General features: G+C 39.1%; 2 protein-coding genes across 2 annotated transcripts in view; one reads left to right on the top strand and one right to left on the bottom strand.

The window, feature by feature from the left end:
- LRRC17 (leucine rich repeat containing 17) overlaps positions 1-12,034 on the top strand; it is a 117,321-nt gene extending 105,287 nt beyond the window's left edge. The window contains exon 6 of the transcript XR_002080479.2: positions 11,821-12,034. The gene's annotated coding sequence lies outside the window, so the exon portion shown is untranslated. The remainder of the gene's footprint in view (positions 1-11,820) is intronic.
- Positions 1-24,744, bottom strand: part of FBXL13 (F-box and leucine rich repeat protein 13) — a 210,685-nt gene that overhangs the window by 181,854 nt on the left and 4,087 nt on the right. The window contains exons 2-3 of the mRNA XM_019451264.2: positions 13,435-13,538; positions 12,654-12,744 (exon numbers count right to left, since the gene is read on the bottom strand). Of these exons, the coding sequence (XP_019306809.1) occupies positions 12,654-12,744; positions 13,435-13,538 (195 nt within the window). The remainder of the gene's footprint in view (positions 1-12,653; positions 12,745-13,434; positions 13,539-24,744) is intronic.

Here is a 24,744-nt window from a genome sequence, read left to right as displayed (position 1 = left end):
TTTTTGATGTTGCAGGCTTTGTTTTAAAGTCCATTTTGTCTGTATAAATATTGCTATCCTGGCTTTTTTTTTCCACTTCCATTTGCATGGAATAGCTTTTTCCATCCCTTTACTTTTAGTGTATATGTATCTTTAGGTCTAAAGTGAGTCTCTTGTTGGCAGCATATTGATGGGTCTTGTTTTGTTTTTTGCTTTTTTTTTCATCCATTCTGTTTTATCCATTTTATCCATTTTTTATCCATCCATCCATACCCTACACTTTTTTACTGGATCATTTAGTCCATTTACATTTAAAGTAATTAGTAGTAGATATGTACTTATTGCCATTTTGTTCATTGTTTTCTGGTTGTTTTTATAGTTATTCTTTATTCCTCTCTTCTCTTGCTCTCTTTCCTTGTGGCTCAATGGCTTTCTTTAGTGTTATGCTTGGATTCTTTTCTCTTTATTTCTTTTGCATCTACTACAGGTTTTTGGATTGTGGTCACCATGGGGTTCATATATTACATCCTATGTATATAGCAGTCTACGTAAAGTAGATGGACACTTAAGTTTGAACACATTTTAAAAGCACTAAATTTTTACTTGCCCTTCATGTTTTATGTATGTCATATTATAGTCTATATCTTTTTATTTTGTATATCCCCTAATTGTTGTAGATATAATTGATTTTACTACTTTTGTGTTTTAACCTCTATATTGGCTTTATAAGTGATTAATCTGCTGTCTTTACTGTATGTTTGCCTTTACCAGTGAAATTTTTTCCCTTCCTAATTTTCTTAATTCTAGGTATGGTCTTTTCTTTCCAAGTAAAGCATTCCTTTTAACATTTTTTGTAATCTGGTTTAGTGGTGATGAACTCCTTTAACTTTTGTTTGTCTGGGTACCTTATATCTCTCTTTCAATTAATGATAACATTAGTATTCTTGATTGTAGGGGTTTTTCCCTTTCAGCATTTTGAATATATCATGCTATTCCCTTCTGGTTTGCAAAGTTTCTGCTGAAAAATCACCTGATAGCCTTGTGGGGCTTTTTTCTGGCATGTAACTGTTTGCTTTTTCTTGCTGCTTTTTTTTTTTTTTTTGGCCATTTTAATTCTTATGTGTCTTGGTGTGGGCTTCCTTGGGTTCATCTTATTTGGGGCTTTCTTTGCCTCCCAGACCTAGATGTCTGTTTCCTTCCCCAGGTTAGGTAAGTTTTCAGCTATGATTCAAATAAATTTTCTGCCCCCTTCTCTCTCTCTTCTTTTTCTTCTGAGATCCCTGTAATCCAAATGTAACTATATTTGATGATGTCACAGGTGTCCCTTAACCTATTCCCATTTTTATTATTCTTTTCTCTTTTGCTATTCAGTTGATTGGGTTGCTGATCCATTCTTCTGCATCATCTAACCTGCTGTTGATTCCCTCTAGTGTATTTTTCATCTCAACTATTGCCTAATTCAGCTCTGACTGGCTATTTTTTATATTTTCTATATCTGTTGAAGTTCTCATTGAGTTTATCCACTCCTCTCTCTAATGAGTATCCCTGAGTATCTAATGATCATTACTTTGGTCTTTATTAAGTATATTGTCTACCTCCATTTTGTTTAGCTCTTTTTCTGTGGTTTTGTCTTATTCTTTTTTTTTTAAGTTTATTTATTTTGAGAGACAGAGAGAGCAGAGGAGGAGCAGAGAGAGAGGGAGAGAGAAAATCTCAGGCAGGCTCTGTGCTGACAGCATGGAGCCCAATGTGGGGCTCAAACTCACGAACTGTGAGATCATGACCTGAGCCAAAACCAAGAGTCAGACACTTAACCGACTGAGCCACCCAGGCATCCCTGTCTTATTCTATCAGTTGGGACTTATTCTTCTGTCCCCCCATTTTGTCTCTCTGTGTCTGTTTCTATGTATTAGGTAGGTCAGCTATGGCTATTGGTCTTGAAAGTAGTGACGTTGTGTAGATGGGGTCCTGTGGTGCATTGTAGTTCAGTCCCCCCTTGGTTACCAGAACCAAGTGCTCTAGGGTGACTGCTGTGTGGGCTGCATGCGTCCTCCTATTGTGGCTGAGTCTTGATTGCTGTGGGCATGCTGGTCGGTGGGACTGGCCCTCAGCCTGGCTATCTGCAATTAGTTGCTGTGACAGCTGTGGGTGTACTGATGGGCAGGACTTGTTTCCTGCGCACAAACTGCAGGTGGGGTCATGTGTGGGGTCATCTCCCCACCTCTGCAGGGCAGGAGTCACTTTGGAGAGGTGCTGGTTCTAGCCAGGGCTTCCTGCCAGGTGTGGTGGGACACCTGCCAAGGCAGGTGAGTTGGATAGGGCAGGGCTGAAAGAAATTCCAGGGCTGGCCGGTGAGTGTTAGGACTGACTCCCACAAGCATGCAACTATCTAGGCTGAGGAAGGACAAGAAAAAGAACTTTTTCTCCCAAAGAACTCTCCTGCAGATCTCTGCTCTTCCAACACATGACCTCAAATTAGTCAATAAATCTTCTTCATGTATACCCGAAGCACTTTTATTTTGTATTTTTTTATTAGAAAGATTTTTTAATGTTTATTTATTTTAATTAATTTATTTTTTAATGTTTTATTTATTCTTGAGAGAGAGACAGAGCATGAGCAAGGGAGGGGCAGAGAGAGAGTGGGACACAGAATCTGAAGCAGGCTCCAGGCTCTGAGCTGTCAGTGCAGAGCCCGATGCAGGGCTTGAAGTCAGAGGCTTAACCGACTGAGACACCCAGGTGCTGCCCAGGCTGCTTCTGTGCTGTGTCTCCAGAGAGTCACTTAGTATCCTGGCTCTTTAAGGGCAGAGGCTTGGCTTGCTATTGCCATCCAGCTTTCGAGAGTTAAGCCCTGGTGATTTTTTTTTTTAAGTTTATTTATTTTGAGAAAGAGAGAGAGAGCACGAGCTTTGGAAGGGCAGAGAGAGAAGGAGCAAGAGAATCCCAAGCAGGTTCCATGCTGTCAGCAAATAGCCTGATGCGGGACTCAAACTCATGAACTGTGAATCATAGCCTGAGTTGAAATCAAGAGTCAGACACTTAAGTGACTGAGCCACCTCGGCAGCCCAAGCCCTGCTGATTCTTCAAGCTCTCAGAGTGAAGTCCCACTGATTTTCAAAGCCAGATGCTATAAGGACTCATCTTCCCAATGTGGGTCCCCAGGGCCAGGGATGCCCTAGTGTGGGGTCTGATCCCATCACTCCTCTGTGCTTGTGGTGTCCCTCCCATTTATAGTTAGTGACACCAGGGGTTTGGTTCCCAACCACATCTCTACCCCTCCTATCCTTTTTTGCAGACTTCTCTCTGCAAATAGCTGTAGAAGATCTGTTCTGCCAGTCTTCATGTCACTTTCAAAGTCAGTTGCAATACATGTAACTGTTGACTCAGTGAGCTCAGGGTCCTGCTACTCCACCATCTTCCCCACTGCTTTCTACTCTGCATAGCTGTCATATCTTGGTTAGCTGCTAGTGACTAGAAAATAGTCTTTCTCTCACTTTTTTTTTTTTATTCCAGCTGATAGGATTGCACAGAGTAGGAGCTCAACAAATATTATAGGGACTAACCTACTTCCTTGGAAAACTGCCAATTCCCTGCCATCTGGCTTCTAAAAATGGAGAGTAAAGGATTCAAGCAATGACTGTGGGGAAGTTGCTGGAAAAAAGTAATTGACATTGGTATAGAGGGCCTCAGAGTGAGAACTCTGTTTCCAGGCCCTCACAGACCACGTCCACCAATTTCCCACAAGGTCCTCTACACACAGACTTTCGAGTGATAACAGAAGAGAAGGAGGAGAGAAAAAAGGTGGACTGCCACACAATTTCTAAGAGTACAGTTATAAGATTAGCTTTGAGTCTGGAAATAAAAGAAAAAATTCTGCCATGAGAGATGGTTTTGAAAGTTAAAGGGCAGAATGTTAGAATCTCCTATGAAATTTTGTAAAATACTCATGCTCACTCCCCACCTCCATAGGAATTATTCCTATGATGAGTCACTATTACTACTGAGAATATGTCTTATCCCTCATGTTAAGGCTCTCTGTTTTAAACTGAGTTCCAATGAAATACAATATGATTCAATGAAAGTACATTCAACTTAACACACTAGTTTCAAGGAAACATTTTGTATAGCTTGGAAGAAAAATAAAAGAAGTAAAATAGAATATTGATCCCTTTTTAAAAAGATACTGCATATAGCATAATACAACTCAACTCTTAAAAATAGTTTTAAAAAGGGGCGCTTCGATGGTTCAGTCAGTTAAATGTCATACTTCAGCTCAGGTCATGATCTCGTGATTTGTGAGTTCAAGCCCCACATCAGGCTCTATGCTGACAGCTAAGAACCTGGAGCCTAGTTTGGATTCTGTGTCTCCCTCTCTCTACCCCTCCCCTGCTTGCACTCTGTCTCTGTCTCTCTCTCTCTCTCTCTAAAAAATAAATAAACATTTAAAAATTTTTAATGTTTTTTATTTAAAAATTTTATTTAAACATTTTATTTAAAAATTTTTAATTTTTTATTTAAAAATTTTTATTTAAAAATTTTTAAATAGTCTTAAAAATATTTTATGTAAAAAAATTTTATGTAAAAAAATTAAATTTTTATTTAAAAATTTTTAAATAGTCTTAAAAATATTTTATGTAAAAAAATTCAAATGTACAGAGAATTAGAATAAATACCTACCACCCCCTAGTCTACATTTAACATTGTCAACATTTTGCTATACTTGCTTTTTCTCTTTGTAGTATATAAAGTATATAAACCAAAAATTTTAGTGTCTATTTCTAAAGTATAGTCACATTTTCTTCACAACCACAATTCCATTATCCCACCTTGGACAATTAACAATAATTGCTTAATATCATCTAATACCCACTCCATATCCAAATCTCTGGAATTATTCCCTCAAACATCTTAAATAGTTAGTTTGTTCAAACTAGGGTCTAACTAGGGTCTAAACAAGGGTCATGCGTTAGCACTGATGACTCGGTTTATATGAAACTCTTCATTAAACTTTATATGAAACTTTTTTCTTCATTCTCCTTTTACATATTTTTCAACATTTAATGACTATGAAGGGCAAATAAGGCATAGTCTCTGGCTAAATCTGATGAATTCACTTTTCTGGGTATCTTTAATGTATTTTTACAGAGAAAGTTCTAGAAGTCAATTCAAATATTTTTGTTGTGAATTTGTTTTGATGAGAGTTTTCTTCTATCATCTGGAAGAATGATAGAAGTGAGGAGTGGGGACAGGGCGCTGCATAGCTCCTGTCACAGCCCCATGGATTGGAGGTCTGAGCTTTAAGGAAGAAGAGACTGGAGGCAAAACCCAAACAAACTGCTCCTCTGAGGCACTTCTGTACAAGACAAAATGAGAGAAGGCATTTCCTCCACTTCCGTGTGGCACCCACAGCACAGTGGCATCCAATTTTGTGTAACTTTAAGTTTTGAAAATCTGAAATAATGTGATAAAAATATTACAAACATCTTACATGATGCCAAATTTTGAAATAATGCAATCCCTCCACTTAAAATTTTATCAAGAAGCATTTCATTCTAAAGCTAGTGGGAGCATGGAAGTTTTAAGTTCTTGGCACATGGTGGTACCATTTTGGCAGGTAAAACGCTTGTGGAATGAGTCTTAAAGTGCAAGCTTGACTTATTCGAGGTCTTTATAAAAGTATCTCTTTCAAACAGTGTGACCTCTAGGTATGGTCTGAGTAGAGCAACAGAGAAAGGAGCACTGTTTTGGCATTTTAAGGATTTATGGTGGAAAAAGACTAGAGCTCCACCTCAGTTAGACTTCAGAGCTCTCAGGTCAAGAGCACCCACACTACGGCTTCACCTTCAGGCAGCCCAACAGGCTTGAGACAGAGACCTTAAGAGGAATTCTTGAATTCACACGGGACAGCTTTGGGATTCCCAGATAGAACTGGTTGGAATTTTGAGGGAAACCAACCTCCTGCAATTGTGAGCTAGGGACTAGAGGCAGTGAAATTTGGAATATTACTATCAACATTGCTCTACTTGTACCCCAGGCTGGTGAGACCTGGAAAATTTTGTAATGAAAAAAAGAAAAAAAAAAAGAAATACCATTACAAACCATGAATGCTAACTTACAAACATACTCAATTTATGGCTCTTTAATGTTAGTAGTAATTGGTCCCCATTAATTTTTAACTTTGTTAGATACTATCTATTTATGATATATGAGAAAACTAATGCATTCAAATAATGCCAATAGGAAAAAAAAAAGTTTTACTTCTGTGATATTTGAAATACTTAATATAATATTAGGACTCTGATAAGAACCAAACAAAAAATAAAGGTAAATCATTAACTTCATATTATAATTTTTGGTTTTTAGTATAACAAAATTTTTCTTCTGGTAAACAATTCCATTTTTTGCTCAGTTAATCCAAGAATCAAGGAATTATATATTAAATTATCATAACATGTCATCATATTTTTAAAAATTTTTTTAATGTTTATTTTTGAGAGAGAGAGAGAGACAGAGCACAAGTTGGGGAGGGCAGAAATAGGGAGGGAGCCACAGAATCCAAAGCAGGCTCCAGGCTCTGAGCTGTCAGCACAGAGACTGACGTGGGGCTGGAACTCATGAACTGTGTGAGATCATGACCTGAGCCGAAGTTAGATGCTTAACCAACTGAGCCACCCAGGTGCCCTCATCATATTTTAAAGTACATGTCTTTACTTCATTCATGAATTCATTAATATCCCACATAGCATCATCGTAGAATGCTAACAAAATAGTATGGGATTTGCTATAGATTGAATGTTTGCGTCTCCTAAAATTCATATGTTGAAACCTAATCTCCAGTGTGATAATATTTGGAGGTAGGGCCTTTTGGAGACCAGCTCCTGAGGGTAGAGCCCTTATGAATGGGGCTAGTACCTTTATATTTTTCTTTTTCTTTTTAAGTTTATTCATTTATTTTGAGAGACAGAACATGAGCAGGAGAGGGACAGAGAGAGGGAGAGAGAGAGAGAATCCCAAGCAGGGTCCATACTGCCAGCGTCACCAACCATGAGATCATGACCTGACCCGAAATCAAGAGTTGGACGCTTAACCAACTGAGCCATCCAAGCACCCTGGATTAGTGCCTTTATAAAAGAGACTCCAGGGAGTTCCTTCACCCCTTCTGCCATATGAAGTAACAGCAAGAAGATGGCAGTTTATGAACTAGGAACTGGGTTCTCAGTAGACACGAAATCTGCCAGCACCTTCATCTTGGACCTCCCAGCCTCTAGAACTGGGAGAAACAGACTTCTGTTGTTGATAACCACAACCCAGTCTGTAGAATTTTGTTATGACATCCCGAACAGGGTTTATAAATATGTGTTGAAGGCATTACTTCAAATCCCTCCCAGTTCTGATATTTTTATTATTCATGGTCTGGAAAAGTTAATAGTAATAACAAAAATACTAAAATGAAACCATGTCTTTAATGCAAAAGTGAGTAGTGTCTATAACAGTACCATGATGTGGGTAAAGTGTTGGATTTTTCATGATGAGTAATTTTCTTATTATTTTTATCTTCTGCAAATTATTGAAAGATTCTTTAATGCCCACTGGGCTCTTGTGCCTGGAGACAGACACTGATTGATATTTGTACTTTAGGGCTCTAAGTGTTAATAAACACATTTAAATAAATACAACTTTGAAAAATCAGTTTTCCTTAAACATGTAAATGTTTATTACAAATTTTAAGAAAGTCCCTGAAACATTTTTTTTTAATTTTTTTTTATGTTTTTATTTTATTTTTGAGAGAGACAGAGAGACAGAGTGCAGGCAGGGGAGGGGCATAGAGAGAGCAAGACACAGAATCTAAAGCAGGCTCCAGGCTTCAAGCTGTCAGTGTGGAGCCCAATGTGGGGTTCGAACTCATGGACTGTGAGATCATGACCCACGCTGAAGTCGGACGCTTAACTGATTGAGCCACCCAGGCGCCCCTGAAACAATTTAAACTTATAAAAATGTTCTTTAGAACTCTCAGATGCCACACATAGTGGACAAACATACAAAAACGCTCTATCATTAACTATTATTACTTACCTTACACTTAAATTTATCCTAAAGTAAACAACATGAATCCAGTTCATATCTTCATTATTTCTATTCCTTCCAGGTTACTGTAATACTTAGTTTGATGCCTTCTCAGGGAAGAGTAATCTACCAAATTTTAAAAGGAAAAGGATACTTTTGCAAACCAGGAAGGGTAGAGGGTGTGGTTATTGACCAGTTGATTTTTGTTTGAGGCATAGGATCTGCTGGCCTCTCCCAAAAGGTTAAAACCTAGCCACTGGGGTCATAAGGTTAAGTCTCCTTTTCATGGTTAAACTTTGTTACATCAGTAAGACTTTTAAGTCCACATCTTTCATTTAGATTTTAGGATTTTGTTACACAGTGCTCCCTATGATACCATCATTTTAAAAGCCATAGCATCATTTTAAAAGGGAGTGATCTCTAGGACACATTAAGTGAGAAAAAGCGACACACAGTCTGCTACTTCAATGTAAGAAGTTGATGGGAAAAGAATACAATGTATGTGCTCATAATTTTCAAAAAGAAACAATGGAAAAACTAAATAAATAAACCAAAGCCTACTAACATTGGATACTTAGAAACAGGGATGGAATAGGAAGGAGAAAAAGGCAGGAATAGAAGCAATACTTCTCTGAACACTCATTTTATTGTTTTGATTCTTTGAACACTCATTTTGTTGTATCATTTATTGTTTTTATTGCCAGTAATGTTATACATAATTGGAAAAGCATAATTATATCAAAGAGAAAAAAAGATGGCCATCGGCACACACAAAAAAATAAGTATCTGGGGTAACAAAAAAAGTATTTTTACTGAAAATATTTGATAGGATATATACATCTTAAAGGCAAAAAAAAATTGCATAACTCTTTTGAATTGCATACTTTTCGTAAACTACATTCAGTAGTTTTATCGTTAGTGATCTTGTAGTATCGTTATTCCAAAACCATTATGCGTGTATTGTAAGATGAAACTAATAAGCAATTATGTTAATGTCTAGAAGAATCAAGATTGATAAAAAGTGGGTCTGCCACACTTCTGGGTGCACCCCCATGTGATGCACTAGGAAGAACCACCCTTCCCCATGTAGTTATTCTTGTCCCCAAGAGAAAAAAAGGGGAAAAAAAGAACCTGAATATCAAGTTTGTGGATCTAACTACAAACTTGAAGGAAATACAAGAAACAGAACAAATGAAATGATGCCAGAGGAAACAATGAGAATGTGGGACATTTTACAGGACAAATGATGTTTTCCTCAGTAAATGAGTGGCATGGGAAATAAGAAAGTTTATTACAAGAAGTATTAAATATATGATACCCAAGTGCAATGTGAACTCCATATGGATTTTGATTTGACAGAGTCATGTTTAAAAAGGTATTTTTGAGACAATTTGGGAAACTCGAATATGGACTGAATATGGAATATATATATCTGAATATAATCTGCACTATGCGATGTTCAGAAATTACTGCTAATTTCATTACATACATAATGGCACTGTGCTATGTTCCCTAAAAATGTCATTTTTTGTTAGAGATGCACACTGATGTATTTACTGGTAAAATAATATAACTCCTGGGATTTGCTTTCCAATACTTCAGCAAAAAAAAGGACAAGGGGAGATAATTAACAAGATTGGCAAAATGTTGACTGTCATTGAAGCTAGATGATGAGGAATCATTATGGTGTTCTGCTTGTGTGTTATGTTTAAAATTTTCCATGATAAAAAGATTTTTTTTAATATTATAGAAGTCTTTTCTTCTTGTAATCAGTACCCATCTGGAGATTTCATTTCTTAAGAAATGAGAATCAAGTCTGTGAAGTTAGTTTCCTCCTGACAATGGTTGATTCTTTCATCTTGGAACACATAGTTAAACTGTCTTTCTATTTACTATTATGAGAGCAGTTCCTACTTTTTCTCTAACAATGTGGCTTGCTCACAGTTTCCTGTATTCAATTTTCTCTGTTTGCACAAATAGAAACAAATACTTTGTTATAAATAGGCAGAACAGTGTGGAGACAGAAGCATGCTGAGACAATACAAAGCAATCTTTTTTTTTTTAATTTTTTAATGTTTATTATTTATTTTTGAGAGAAAGAGAGACAGAGCATGAGCAGGGGAGGGTTAGAGAGAGAGGGAGACACAGAATCCAAAGCAGTCTCCAGACTCTGAGCAGCTCAGAGTCTGATGTGAGCGAGGCTCCAACTCACTAACGGGAAATCATGATTTGAGCCAAAGTTGGCTGTTTTAATCACTGAGCCACCCAGGTCCCCCTACAAAGCAATCTTAATAATGGGAAAGATTACAATTGTTTGTGATCTTTAAAATGTTTTGTCAGGGCCCCTGGGTGGCTCAGTCGGTTAAGCATCTGATTTGGGCTCAGGTTATAATCTCACAGTTTGTGGGTTCGAACCCCACATCAGGCTCTGTCCTGACAGCTCAGAGCCTGGAGGCTGCTTCGGATTGTGTGTCTCCCTCAATCTGTGCCCCTCCCCCACTCACACTCTGTTTCTCTTTCTCTCAAAAATAAACAAACATTAAAAAATATGTATATTTTAAATGTTTTGTCAAAACATTAAAAACGCTCATCAGTGATTATAGCTGTATATGAAACTATAGGAAAGAAAAATGGGGGAAAAAAGCAAAGCTGATATTTATTTAGTATACTATAATTTAAAATACTGGAAACTTGGGGCACCTGGGTGGCTCAGTCGGTTGAGCGTCCGACTTCGGCTCAGGCCATGATCTCACGGTCCGTGAGTTCGAGCCCCGCGTCGAGCTCTGTGCTGACAGCTCAGAGCCTGGAGCCTGTTTCAGATTCTGTGTCTCCCTCTCCCTCTGCCCCTCCCCTGTTCATGCTCTGTCTCTCTCTGTCTCAAAAATAAATAAATGTTAAAAATAAATAAAATAAAATAAAATACTGGAAACTTTAAGGATTAAAGTGTCTTATCCTTTGTAAAAAAAAAAAAAAAAAAGAATTTTTCATTGTCCTCTGAGGGTGAAGGAGAAATGAATTAATGCATATTCAATCTCGGCTGAGCCCTCTAACAAAGCAATCATAGGCACCTAGAGATTTACCTTTTGTGAAGTCACATCTAGTTTCTACTTTTCCTACTTTATAAAATGAAGCAAGACATCTTTTCTATACGTATGAATTGTCATCCTCCTTTCTAAATGTGCATGAGCTTCCTGTATTTTATCCTTTGCACTTTCAACATCATGAAATATCTCTGAGAATTCTTTTTCTAATAAAACTTTAGGTTTAAAGTTGTTATGGTGTCTCAGAATTCTGTGCAATTCTTTAAAAGATTCTCTCTAGGCTTCTGGCTAGATATTGAACATAATCTGATTATATTTTACAAAATCACTTTCAAAATATTGACAAGGTTCACCCCTCTGCGTCAGTGGTTTTTAATAATTTTAGTATCTTTTAGCAATGATGTTTAAGCTTTTTTCATATGACATTATATTCAAAGTGGAATTGTTCTAGAGTGTAAGGTGGGGGTGAAAGACCCTGAATCCCCACCCCCTGGAGCTCCCCCTCAGCTACTGAGGTGGCCCCCAAACATCTCCGAGAACACAGTTTGCAGACACCTGCACTTCATAGTAGATAAAGTTCTATGGCTGATAAAGTGAAGTCATTAAGACACCCAGACACCACAACACAGATCAGCTAGGATTGGACATGTGGGTTCTTCCCATTGTATTGGTACTCAGAATCATCCCAGTCTTGGCAGAAATATCCTGTCCCTCTATTTCTGTCTCTCTGATGCAGACCACTGAGTAGGATCCAGTGTGACCCTCCACCCAGCCTTCCAAATTATGCTTCAGATTGATCCTGGCTCTCAGCATCCACCTTGACCCAGGCTTCGATTTCACTTTTTGGCGCCCAAGTTCACCAGCAGCTCCCAAGCCCTGCCTACGTTTACCAAGACACCAGCCTGGGATCTGGAGGTATCACACAAGGCCCCACACACATGTAATTTGTGTTGGCATTTCTCTCCCCACATGCCTTTTGCTATTTTAGCTTCTCTCAGATACACAGTCTTTGTTCTAAAAGTCTCCGTGTCCTGAATTACTTCCTTGCCCTCTGTACAGGATCAAAACCAGCTGTTAGAGCTGGTTGTTCCTTTCTTTAACAATCGGTCTGGCTTTTAAGTTAGCTCTCGTTGTTTGGCCATATCTTTATGAGCATAATCCCTGGGCAGATGGCAAAGAGAATGGAGAAGGGATAGAATACAGAAGGAAGTAGATTAGAAAGGAAGGACAATATCCTCATTTAAAGCTTTCCATAATGTTGGTTTTATCATTATAAAGATGCAAGAGGAGAGGAGAAGGAGAAAGAGGAATGGGAAAAATATAATAGAAAGATTTTATCAGAAGAGGAAGAATAAATGTCTGTTAAATACTTCTGGAAATTTGGGAAGTTTACTATGAATGTGGCTGTGTGCAGGGTGTTGGGGGGGGGTGATATTCCTTCACTTCTCTGAGTGTCCCCAATTCAAAAACAGTTTGACCTCATACATCTTATAAAATCTAAAATCTATTTGAGAACTTCCATCAAAACTTGGGATGTATATTTTAGAATGTCTGATTACTAATACTGACCAGTTGATCATCCAGTCCAAAAAGTTGTTCCATGTAAGTTTCAGACAACCTCCGAATTTTTGGCCTCATTGATGGATCAATGCACATATCCCTTTGATAAAATCATAAAACACAGTCAAACATTTCATTTCATAGTAGTTAGTTCCATAATTAAATCAGTGATTTGAATCCATGATTCTATGGGTGGAGTTGAAGGGAGGGGAAGGAGGAGACACCTCCCCTTGGGAGAAGTATATCAAAACCTACTGCAGGACTTTGTCAACCACCCCCTCCTCCAGATTTTGCTGTGCCCCCCAAGAGAGTATGCCTCTTTTTCCTCATCCCCAACTTGAAATAACTGCCCTACAAGCACATTATTGATGAGAGAGGGCTATATTTCTCAAGTTAAGAACCAGTGGGGAAATTGTTCCTATTGAAGTCTTTCAGACTTAAAAGCCTATGAAAGGGGGCGTCTGGGTGCCTCAGTCAGCTAAGTGTCTGACTTGGCCTTAGGTCATGATCTTACGGTCTGTGAGTTCGAGCCCCACGTCAGGCTCTGTGCTGACAGCTCAGAGCCTGGAGCTGCTTTGGATTCTGTGTCTCCCTCTCTCTCTTCCCCTGCCCCACTCGCTCTCTCTCTCTCTCTCTCTCTCTCTCTCAAAAAGAAATAAACATTTTAAAAAAGCCTATGGAGGGATTCCTTAACCATCCTGAGATTAGAAGACTTCTTTTGGTACTCTATAGTGAGTGTTTTACATTCAAAATAAAATATCTCCCTACCATAAAGCAAAACAATACTCACCAGAGAAGACTTTCGAGACCATTTTCCATTATAGTAATGATCATTTTCTGTAAATATTTCAGTGGATCCTCAGGACATGTAGTAAGTAGGCCACATAACAGAGCCTAGGGAAAATGAAACAGAATCACTCTTTCTGGATGTGCATGTTCTTTTTTTTTTTTTTTTTAACATTTATTTATTTTGAAAGACAGAGACAGAGCACTAGTGGGGGAGGGGCAAAGAGGGGTGGGGGAGACACAGAATCTAAACCAAGCTCCAGGCTCTGAGCCATCAGCACAGAGCGGGATGTGGGGCTCGAACCAACAAACTGTGAGACCATGACCTAAGTCAAAGTTGGACACTTAATCAACTGAGCCCCCCAGGCACCCCTGGATGTGCATGTTCTTACTAAGCAACAAATAGGTTTCTCTCCTACAATTACAGAATCAAATAAAGTGATAGGTTTTTTTTTAAATATATTTTTATTTATTTTTGAGAAAGAGAGCAAGAGGTGGGAAGGGGTAGAGAGAGAAGGGGATAGAGGACCAAAGCAGACTCTTTTCTACCAGTAGAGAGCCAGATGTGAGGGTCAAACTCACAAACCATGAGATCATGACCTGAGCTGAAGTGAAATGCTCAACCAACTGAGCCACCTAGGCACCCCAATGTGACAGTTTTTTAAATAAGCGTACCTTATAGACACTCCTTTATTTATCCAGTGTTCATATTTTGTTAAAAGTCTAACAAATGAAGTTTCACCTTTACTACTTAAAAAAAAATCCATTGTAAATGACACAATGGAGTTGCTGCTCAGTGTTTTACATTCGATGGGCGGTATTTTGGAGTCAAATTGAAGACACAGTTGTGATATTTTGATCAGTGGTGTCTACCCCTTTTTAGTATGAAGTCCTCCTTTTTAACGTCAAAAATCTCTTCAGACCCAACCACAAAAGTTATTGAGAAAATCCACCCTCAAAATCTATTACAAATTCAAAGAGTCTTTTTAAAAAATTTGTATTTTATCATTCACAACATCTACAGAACATATATTTGAAAAATTATAGCTTATGGGGCCCCTGGCTGGCTCATTTGGAAGAGCATGTGACTCTTGATCTTGGAGTTGTGAGTTCAAGCCCCACATTGGGTGTAGAGATTACTTAAATAAATAAAACTTAAAAAAGAAAGAAAGAAAGAAAGAAAGAAAGAAAGAAAGAAAGAAAGAAAGAAAGAAAGAAAGAAAAAGAAAGAAAAAGAAAGAAAAAGAAAGAAGAAAGAAAGCAAGCTTGTAGCATAGTTCACAAAGGTGGGAAACAAATGGCTTACTGGATCTGGATATTTAAAGTACATATATGAGGGGCGCCTGTGTGGCTCAGTCGGTTAAGCGTCCGACTTCGGCTCAGGTCATGATCTTGGGTTTGTGGGTTTGAACCCACATCGGGTTCTGTGCTGACAGCTCAGAGCCTGCAGCCTGCTTCGGATTCTGTGTCTCCCTTTCTCTCTGCACCTCCCGCACTCGCATTCTGTCTCTCTCTCTCTCCAAAATAAATAAACATTAAAAAAAAAAAATTAAAGTACATATATGAACTCAGAAAGCTGTTGCCATCTTACTTTCCGCATTGAGTTTTCCCAAAATGGAGAATATTTCTCCATTTGAGGCAGAGAAAACAGTTTACAGCACACATCCCACAGAAACCACCTGGAATCCTCCTTAGACATTTCTCTTTGCCATTTTGGTTCACTGCCTGCAGGCAGGGTCTAGTGTGCATGGGGCAGGACTGGGGGTGGAGGTGGAGAGGCCGTTCTTTTACAGAGGGCCTATTCTCACTGGCTTTTTTCCTGCTCACTCACTTGTGAACAAAGTAATTTCACCCACTGGGTCATGCAGGGATCTTCCCACCTCCATGGACCAAGTGTCAGCAGATCCAGGCCTGGAAGTCCTGCCTTAGTCTCTTAGCAGTTCTCATAGTGTTCTTCCAGAAGGAAGAAATTGGATAATTTCCCCTGACTGGACCCTGCACAACATAGTTCTCCCTTTGCAATTAGCTCCATGTCCCCCTTTTAGTGTGCAGGCTGCAGGCTGAGAACCCAGCCCTCAAGACTACGGCAAAGTGGTTAGACCTACATGTCTCTCCTTCTCCAGCTCTGCCTCCTGACCGAGCCCCACCCCAGATGTTCACAGTGAGCACTTAGCCATCTGCTGACTGACTTCTTTCTCCCCTAGACCTACAGAATATAATTGCACAGGAGGTCAGTGATTCTCACCACAGTTGCAAGATGGATATGAATAGCATTCTGTTACCCAAGGCCGGAAGTCTTCTATTACGTGGAAGCCAGACTTCAGACAGCTCCCTGAATAGTCCCATGAAAGGCCCATCTGCTTTCTGGCACTGCTGTGCCTGAGTCCCCAGAGTGCTGAGTTTCTCCATTCCGCACTTACCACATCCTGCATTCCATTCTGGCACCCTGAGGATATCTGCATTGGAATCACCTGGGGAGTGAATTGGTCTCTGAAGATGGGGCCTGGGAAGCTGCATTTTGATGAGCTCCCCAGGTGATTCCTCTACACACTGAAGTCTGAGGATTGGTGCCTTGAGGTGATTTTTAAGAAAGTTGGGATCTGATTAATGAATACAAGAAATTACTTCTTTATATTTCTAAGTTCCACAGATTAGGAAACTACTTCTCCTGAAAAGTTATCTTGCAGAAGTCAAATCAAGGTGAGAGGAAAAGTCTCTGGAATGATAATAAAGGCATATGGAACTAGCATAGTTCAAATGTTCACTTTTTGCACAAGATATCTCATTGTTCAGTTTCCCACTGGGCAAAATAAAATAGGCTAAGGCTTTATATATTAATGTGTAAACAGCGTATAGCTATCTGCCAATAAGAAAACATAATTAGTGAATCACTAGCTTTTTTTCCGCCCAATGAAAATAAAAATTGCAAAACCATTAGTTTTGCAGAGGCAAAATTATGCAAAATTCCCACAAGATGAATGTTTGGCTGTCAAAAACACATTAATTATTATTAATTAGCAATTATTATCGCTAGGTTTCTAAGTAAAAACTTACACAATCAAGGACAAAAAACACCATGACTTAAAAAGATCTAAATTGGCTTTCTGAAGCTTGTATTTTCACAAAATAATTGTGCAATCTTCCACTTGCTTTTGGCTCTGTCTAACTCAGTCCCCAGTCTTTCTCAAATATTCTGAAAGATGTATGGGGACTGATGACAAACATGGGTTTATCCAGGACCATTGTTTCTACTCCTTTCAACTACCATCCATCTTTCCAGGAGCAAGATAATGCAGTGCTTGGGTTCCACTAGCTGTAAATTCTGGATCTGCAATCTCCCAGTGGGGAAGCTCTGACAATTACTTCTCTGTTCTTATTTCCTTCCCTATACATATCATAAAGGTACACATATCATAGGTCTATCATGAGAATTAAATGAGCTAATATATGAAAAGTATTTTGAATAGTTTCTAGTATAAAATAAACACTCCATAGATGATTATGGTAACAAGCCATTCACTGATAATCATCACCTCCTGTAGAGCCAAATACTTGACCAAAGAGAAAAGAAATTCAAAACTATTCCCTTGTACCATTCAGAGGCCAGTGTGATGACAGAGAGATTGACTTTATACCAAGCCTGATGGAAGAGATTAGAACAAATACATTTGGGGGAAAGGATTAGGAGAGAGAACTTGATAGAACAATAGTTTAAATATAAATAGCAAAGTAGTAATTATCTATGAGACACTTAGATACTCAAGGGAGCAAGACTTATTTGACTTTCCAGATACTGCAGATAAATATAGTAAAATATACTAAGGGCCTAAGTAGCAATGCAAAAATCAATTGCTTCCCCAGTACAGAGATAAAGTGATTACAAAAGCCTTGTGAGGCCCTGGGCAGTGGGAGAAACTTCCAGGTAGCAAGTACTGAGCAGATGGTTTGCAAATAGGGTCTTTCTCTTGGCAAGAGCAACACCTCAGGGGCAGAGACCAGTTTGGCTGGAGTAAAGGGTTCTGATGAGAGAGAAGCAGACATAGCCAGAATTTTATACTGGGACCTGGGACAGGGTCTTCCTCTCTCCTCTAGACTTCTCTAGGCCATTCAGAAGCAAACCCCAGCAAGACCAGTCACATGGCCAAATGTCGCAGACAGCCAAACATCAGAGAGTCACAGTTCATTTTGCTTCCCAAAATCCCACTAGAGTTGACCTTGACTTTTAGAGGTTATGTTCTTATTTCTGGATTTCACAGATGAGGCAAAGTAGGGCCAGGTGGTACATAAAGTGAGAAGGTTTTTAAACTACAAACACAGGGCTCCTCCCGTGCCCATAGCATTGCACTCATGCAAAATTGTTTGCATGTATATCTTCCTCCAGAACTCGAGGGGTTTTTTCACGTTAACTATCTGGAAATATTTATTTATTTATTTATTTATTTATTTATTTATTTATTTATTCATTCATTCATTCATTCATTCATTCATTTATTATTTGGTTGTTCCCTTATTCATTTTTTTTTATTATTTTAAAGAGAGAGAGTGCATGCTGAGAACACGTTCAGGGAAGGGAGGGGGAGAGAAAAGAGAGAGAGAGAGAGAAAGAATCTTAAGCAGGCTCCACACCCAGCGCATAGCCCCACATGGGGCTCCATCCCAGGACCCTGGGATCATAACCTGAGCCGAAATCAAGAGTCAGACCCTTAAACTGACTGAGCCACCCATGCTCCCCTTGAAATATTTTATTTTTATGCAAACTAGAAAGACATTCTTCTTTTAAATTAATGGTAGAAAAATCAACATATAGTTTTCACCTTATTTGTTTTAGATGAGATTGCTTTTATTTTTATTTATTTATTTATTTTTAATTTTTCATTTAATTTTTAGAGAAAGAGAGAGAGAGCATGTATGTGCATGAGTGGGGAAAGGGCAGAGGGAGAGGGGGAGAGAGAGAAGAGAGAGAGAGAGAGAGAGAGAGAGAGAGAGAGAGAGAGAGAGAGAATCTTAAGCAGACACCATGTCCAGTGGGGACCCCCACATGGGGCTTGATCCCACGACCCTGGGATCATGACCTGAGCCAAAATCTAGAGACTGACATTCAACCAACTGAGTCACTCAGGCACCCCAAGATGAGACTGCTTTTAAAAATGCAATGTCAGGGGCGCCTGGGTGACTCAGTCGGTTGAGCGTCGGACTTTGGCTCAGGTCACAATCTCGCAGTTTGTGGGTCTGAGCCCCACATCAGGCTCTCTGCTGTCAGCGCAGAGCCCGCTTCAAATCTGTCTCCCTCTCTCTCTGCCCATCCCCCATTCTCTCTCTCTCTCTAAAATAAACATTAAAAAATAAAAAAATAAAAAAAAAATAAAAATGCAATGTCAGAATCACACAGTTACAGAAACCCCTTTTCTTAGGAATAAGGTTTAAGTCTCTGTTCAAAGTCGCTTCTAGCTCCCTCCCCTTGCAAACAAGCTCCAAGTGACATCTCACAAATTCTTGCCATCCCATTATGGTAGAAATGGAGTTGGCATGCTATTGTGTCATTGGAGGGGAACTCTTAATCAGTTTCTACAGAAGTTACTAAGTTAACAATTTGAGAACAAAAGAGTTTCTGTGTCTTCTTGACATTTAAATAGAAGGTGTCAATTTTTTATTTTAGAAACTCTATAACTCAAAGTATACTGAAGATTATTTAAAAGGGTCAGCTGGCTTCAGCCATTCAGGAGGAACACCAGCGAGAGAAGATGTCCCTCAACACTAGAACCTGAGGGGTTTTAAGGCAGGTGGGACATGTGAGGAGACCCAGTCTCCGTGAGGTGAGAGCAAGACAATGGATTCTGATACCTGCTGGTGGTCACCAGCTGTTTAATCCCTAAATAAGTAAACTGTTACTGGAGAAATAATCATTGTATACTTTTTGGTTATTTAAGTGTTCCACAAATTTGCCTCTGGAAATGCATCTGTGAGTTGGCTGACTGGGCTAAGGGAACGCAGCAAACAACTGCCCTCAAAAGATACGTCTATCCCCAAGGTCCAGTAAAAGGAGTTAATAGATCAGTTCCTTCTCTCCTGCATTGGCTGGCGGTCTCTTGCTCCATATTCAATAATTCCTGATTCTTGCATCTCTAGTAAATATTTGCAGCAATTAGTTCCTAAAAAAAATCCCCAGGGGCGCCTGGGTGGCTCAGTCAGTTGAGCATCCATCTTCAGCTCAGGTCATGATCTCACAGTTCGTGAGTTCCAGCCCCGCATCAGGCTCTGTGCTGACAGTTTAGAGCCTGGAGCCTGCTTTGAGTTCTGTGTCTCCCTCTCTCTCTGCTCCTCCCCTGTTCACACTCTGTCTCTATCTCTCAAAAATAAATAAACTCCAAAAAAAAAAAAAAAAAAATCCCCGGTAACAGAATCTATGTAATTTAGAAATAAATGCAATATTCTCAAAATACAAATTGGAAGCTATCATGAAAGAAATATAAAGCATAAAAGATGAATAAAAATCATAAAAATAAAAAAAAAACCACTTATTTCTAAAAATAGAAAACTTTGCAAAAAAAATTTTGATTTGTAACTTAAATACGCCCTCTGCTGGGAATATCTAGTTTTGCAAACTAAATGTTAAACCGAAATCTGAGCTAACAATTTGCAGAGCACTTTTCTGCTCTCAGAGACAATTGCTATGTACAGCTGTTTACTAATTTGGTAGACACTATACCCATAGTATCTCACCCATCCTGGGACCATGCTGACTTCTGCCTAGTAGAAAATTGAAGAAGAAATGGATTTCTAAATATTATTGCCAATGTTGGGGCCACTGGGTGGCTCAGTCAGTTGAGTATCCGATTTCGGCTCACGTCATGACCTCACGGTCTGTGGGTTCGAGCCCCGCATCAGGTTCTGTACTGACAGCTCAGAACCTGTGTTCTGGTTCTGTGTCTCCCTCCCTTTCTTGCCTTCCCCGCTTGTGCTCTCTCTCTCTCTCTCTCGCTCTCTCAAAAATAATAAGGCTTCATTGTGTATTGCTATCTTAATACCTTTTAAAATACAAATGTCTTTTGTAAGGAATATTTCCAAGGAAGGAGATTCCAACAGTAGTGGGATGAAGTATTTCAGAATTCTAAGAACTATCTCAGAGAGAGAATCTAGTGAGTGAGAAATCAGAAGACAATACTCAGTTTTCCCACAATTCTATCTAGGTGCAGGCTCTGAGTGTCCACATGCAGATGTTTTTTAAAAACGTGGAATTTCTAAAATATATTTTTCCTGAATTAAAAATAGTATGTAGAGAGTAAATCTCTTATTGCACAGATTTCCAAGTATTTGATCAATTAGTTCATTTACTTCAAACCTAAAATTAAAGTTTACAAAGTACTTGACTCCATGGTCTAAAAAAACAAAACCCACAGCCATTCTGTATCTCGATGTTTGTACCTCTTGCACAAACAATACATGTAGGTTTGCATGGAAGCCATATTAGATACTGGTTGCCCATGAGGGAAAGAAAAGACACATGAGAACATGAACCATGAAGGAAGAGATCATTTTCCTGACAGAACTATGGTGATTGGTCACAGTGATTTCAAATACATTTTTTTTTTTTAGTCAGAAAAAAAAAATCTTAAAAAAAACCCAAAACAACCTCATGGGAATCCCAAAATATATCCAGATAAAAGCAGAGCTGCTCTTTGATGTTGTAGGGTGAGTGTATAAGGGGAAGAAGACGAGCTCTCTTCTTCCCGATGCCCTTTCTCCAGCTATACAGTGTTCCTTGTAGGAGTCGTTAGAACCCTGGGATTCTGCTAACAGAAAACAAAACCAAACCTTTGGAAATCTGTCAGTATGCAATTAGGCACACACAGGGCTATCTGGAAACCGAACCTGAGGAAGAGGGTTTTATGACAGTGCTAGCTGGGACAGAGACTGGCCCATCTAGGAAATGGGGTATCCAGGAGACCTCATGTACGTGGCCTGAGGCAAAAGGGCGCTCAATCCAGGGAGACCAGACGCAGGTCTGCAACAGGCCAACCAGCTGTACCTGGGATGAGAAACCATCACTTCCCAGTAATAAACGCTTTTATGCTCCCTGTGTTTTCTTTATTGCTTTCTAGTTTATTTGCTAATAGTATGGGAAAGCAAAAAAGGGGGCATTTTTACTACAGTTAGACCAGCATTTCAGTTAATATATGAACATTTTTTTCTGACTATAAAAATAACATGTGATCTATGCAATTTGGAAAATTCAGAGAAAATACAAAGAAGAAAATACAACTCAACCATCATCCTGCCAACCAGAAATAACCTCTAAGAAAAATTTTAGTTTCTTTCCTCAGTGCATATATTTTTAACAAATTAAATTTTAAAATGATAATTGTACACATTAAAATCAGGATTATATATTGGTGTATATTCTTTTTTTTTTGTATATCTTTTTTTTTCCTTGGCTGGTCATTATGTTGTGAACATTTTTCCATGTCTCCCCAAAATTCTCAAACCATCGTGTACTGAGGTTGGTTGATAATCTATTGCAAAAAATAGTACCGGGGTGCCTGGGTGGCTCTGTTGGTTAAATGTCTGACTTCGGCTCAGGTCATGATCTCACGATCTGTGAGTTTGAGCCTTGCATCAGGCTCTGTGCTGACAGCTCAGAGCCTGGAGCCTAGTTCAGATTCTATGTCTCTCTCTCTCTCTCTCTCTCTCAAAAATAAAGATTAAAAAAATTTTTTTAAAAGAAGAAGAAAAAAAGTAGTACCATAAATGTTTAATAATTTCTAAATGGTTGGCCACTTGGGTTATTTCTAACTTTTTCCCAGTATTAAAAATTATAGGATATAATATTAATTTTTATTAATAATGATGAAATGTACATATCTTCATCTCTATTTTTTCAGGATAGATTTCTAGAAGAATATAGAATCAGAAGGTGCGTCTTGAAGCTCTTCATACATATCTCAAAATTGCTTTCTAAAAACGTCTTATCAATTTACACTCTTATTAACAGCCAATGTGAGTGTCCATTTTACCTTGCCAACACAGAGAATAATAAAATTTTTGATTTGACAGGTGGAAAACAGTAATTCATTTCATCTACATTTTGTTTTTGTCAGTGGGGTTAATTTTCTTACATTTACTAGCCACTACGGGCTAATTGTGTTCCCTCAAAATTCATGTCTTCGTTGTGATGATATTTGGAGATGGGGCCTTTGGGTGGTAATTAGGGTTAGGTAAGGTTGTGAGAGTTGGGTCCTCATGATGGGATTAGCACTGTTATAAAAAGAGACACCAGACAACTTGCTCTCTGTCTCTGCCATGTGAAGACACAGTGAGAAGACAGCCACCTGCAAGCCAGGATGAAGGCCATCACCAGAACCTCACCATGCTGGCACACTGGTCTCAGACTTTCAGCCTCCAAAACTGTGAGAAAACAAAGTTCTGTGGTTTAAGCCACCCAGTGTAATGGTACTTTGTTATGGCAGCCCAAGCAGACAAAGACACTAGCCATCTTTGATTTTGCATACACTTTACTTGTCCTTTATTGGGACAGACTTCATTTAGATAGGATTAGGGAGGCAGATATATCAGTGTCCAAAGAGAGAACCCCAAAGGAATGATAAATTCAGAAAGACAGAAGCAAGGCCACTTGTTGAATCTCCATTCATGTCCCCCAGTCTCCCCTAGAGACCTTCTCAGCTACAGATATAGAGCGTTTTGTGATTTAAAACAAATAAGTCATTTCAACAGTTAGTCCATGACCTAGTCTCCTAGTCCATTAGGGCTTCTGTAATACAACACCATAGATTGGGTGACTTACAAACAACAGAAATTTATTTCTAGAGGCTGGGAAGTCCAAGATCAAAGTACAAGAAGATCCTGTGCCTGGTGAGAGCTGATTCCTGGTTCATAGACGGCCATCTTCTCAAAGTGCCCTCACATCATAGGTGGGCAAGGGATTTCTGTGGGGCATCTGTTATAAGGGAACTGATCCCACTCATGAGGGCTCTGCCTCATGACTTAATCACTGACAAAGTCCCCACCTCCAAATACTATCACATGGAACATTAGGTTTCAACAGATGAATTTGGGGAGACCCAACATTCAGTTGATAGAATGCTCTCATCACTTCTTTCATTTTCACAATAAAATCTAATTATGGTGATTCTTGAAGATTTGAACCTAGACATCAATTTCCTTTGGTGTATGTGAGAATAGCTGTCCTATGTGTGACTCCACTGATCGTTGTAAGTCACCAAGCTGACTGGCCATTATAGCCCCTCTACCCTCACTGTGCCACTCAGACTCTCCCTGAAGTTCCAGAAGCTTTGTGCTCTTGAAAAGAACAAACTTACTTAGAGACACAGTGATCACTTCTGGGTCGGGGTAATTTTCCTTGATTTATTAAATATGTAAATACATTCTAGACCTGCATTGTCCAATATAGTAGCTACTATTTACACATGGCTACTGAGTACTTCAGACATGGTGGTCCAAATTGAGATGGGACGTAAGTGTAAAATACACATCCAATTCTAAGACATAATGTGATTTCACATTGAGTCCATGTTGAAATGATAATATTCTGGACAGATTGTTTTTCTAAAATATATTAAAATTAACTTCACCGGGGCTAGCTCAGTCAGCTGAGGGTCTGACTTCAGCACAGGTCAGGATCCCACAGTTTGTGGGTCGAGCCCTGCATCAGGCTCTCTGCTGTCAGGGCGGAGCTTGCTTCAGATCCTCTGTCCCAGCTCTCTCTGCACCTCTTCCACTCACAATCTCTCTCAAAAATAAATAAGCATTAACAATTTTTTAAATTAACTTCACCTATTTATTTTTATTTCTTTAATGTATGTATTTATAGGACACCCAAATAGACAAATGCACAGAGAATGCAGGAGAAAAGTTTGGGCTAGAAACAGCTTCAAATTCACAGCTGCAAGTGGCTAAAGCCATTGAGGTATTTTCTACTAACACATGGTAGATGCCCAGCAAATATTTGCTGATGGAATGATCTAATGTACCCTCCTTAGCTTACCACACTTACCATCCCCTAAGAAAAAAAGGCTGGCTGGTGTCAAGAGCATAATCTGTCGCTCAAAAAAAAAAAATAAGTTACCTAATGAACTTGAATTGAACATACCTGGTTCTCTTTAGAAACATTTGCTCTTAGGGGCGCCTGGGTGGCGCAGTCGGTTAAGCGTCCGACTTCAGCCAGGTCACGATCTCGCGGTCCGTGAGTTTGAGCCCCGCGTCAGGCTCTGGGCTGATGGCTCGGAGCCTGGAGCCTGTTTCCGATTCTGTGTCTCCCTCTCTCTCTGCCCCTCCCCCG

Source organism: Panthera pardus, unplaced genomic scaffold (genome assembly GCF_024362965.1).
Source record: "Panthera pardus isolate Hobbes unplaced genomic scaffold, ASM2436296v1 HiC_scaffold_8, whole genome shotgun sequence".
In the NCBI taxonomy this organism is placed as follows: Eukaryota; Metazoa; Chordata; class Mammalia; order Carnivora; family Felidae; genus Panthera; species Panthera pardus.
The sequence above is the reverse complement of the archived record's forward strand: the minus strand, read 5'-3'. Positions and strand labels throughout refer to the sequence as shown.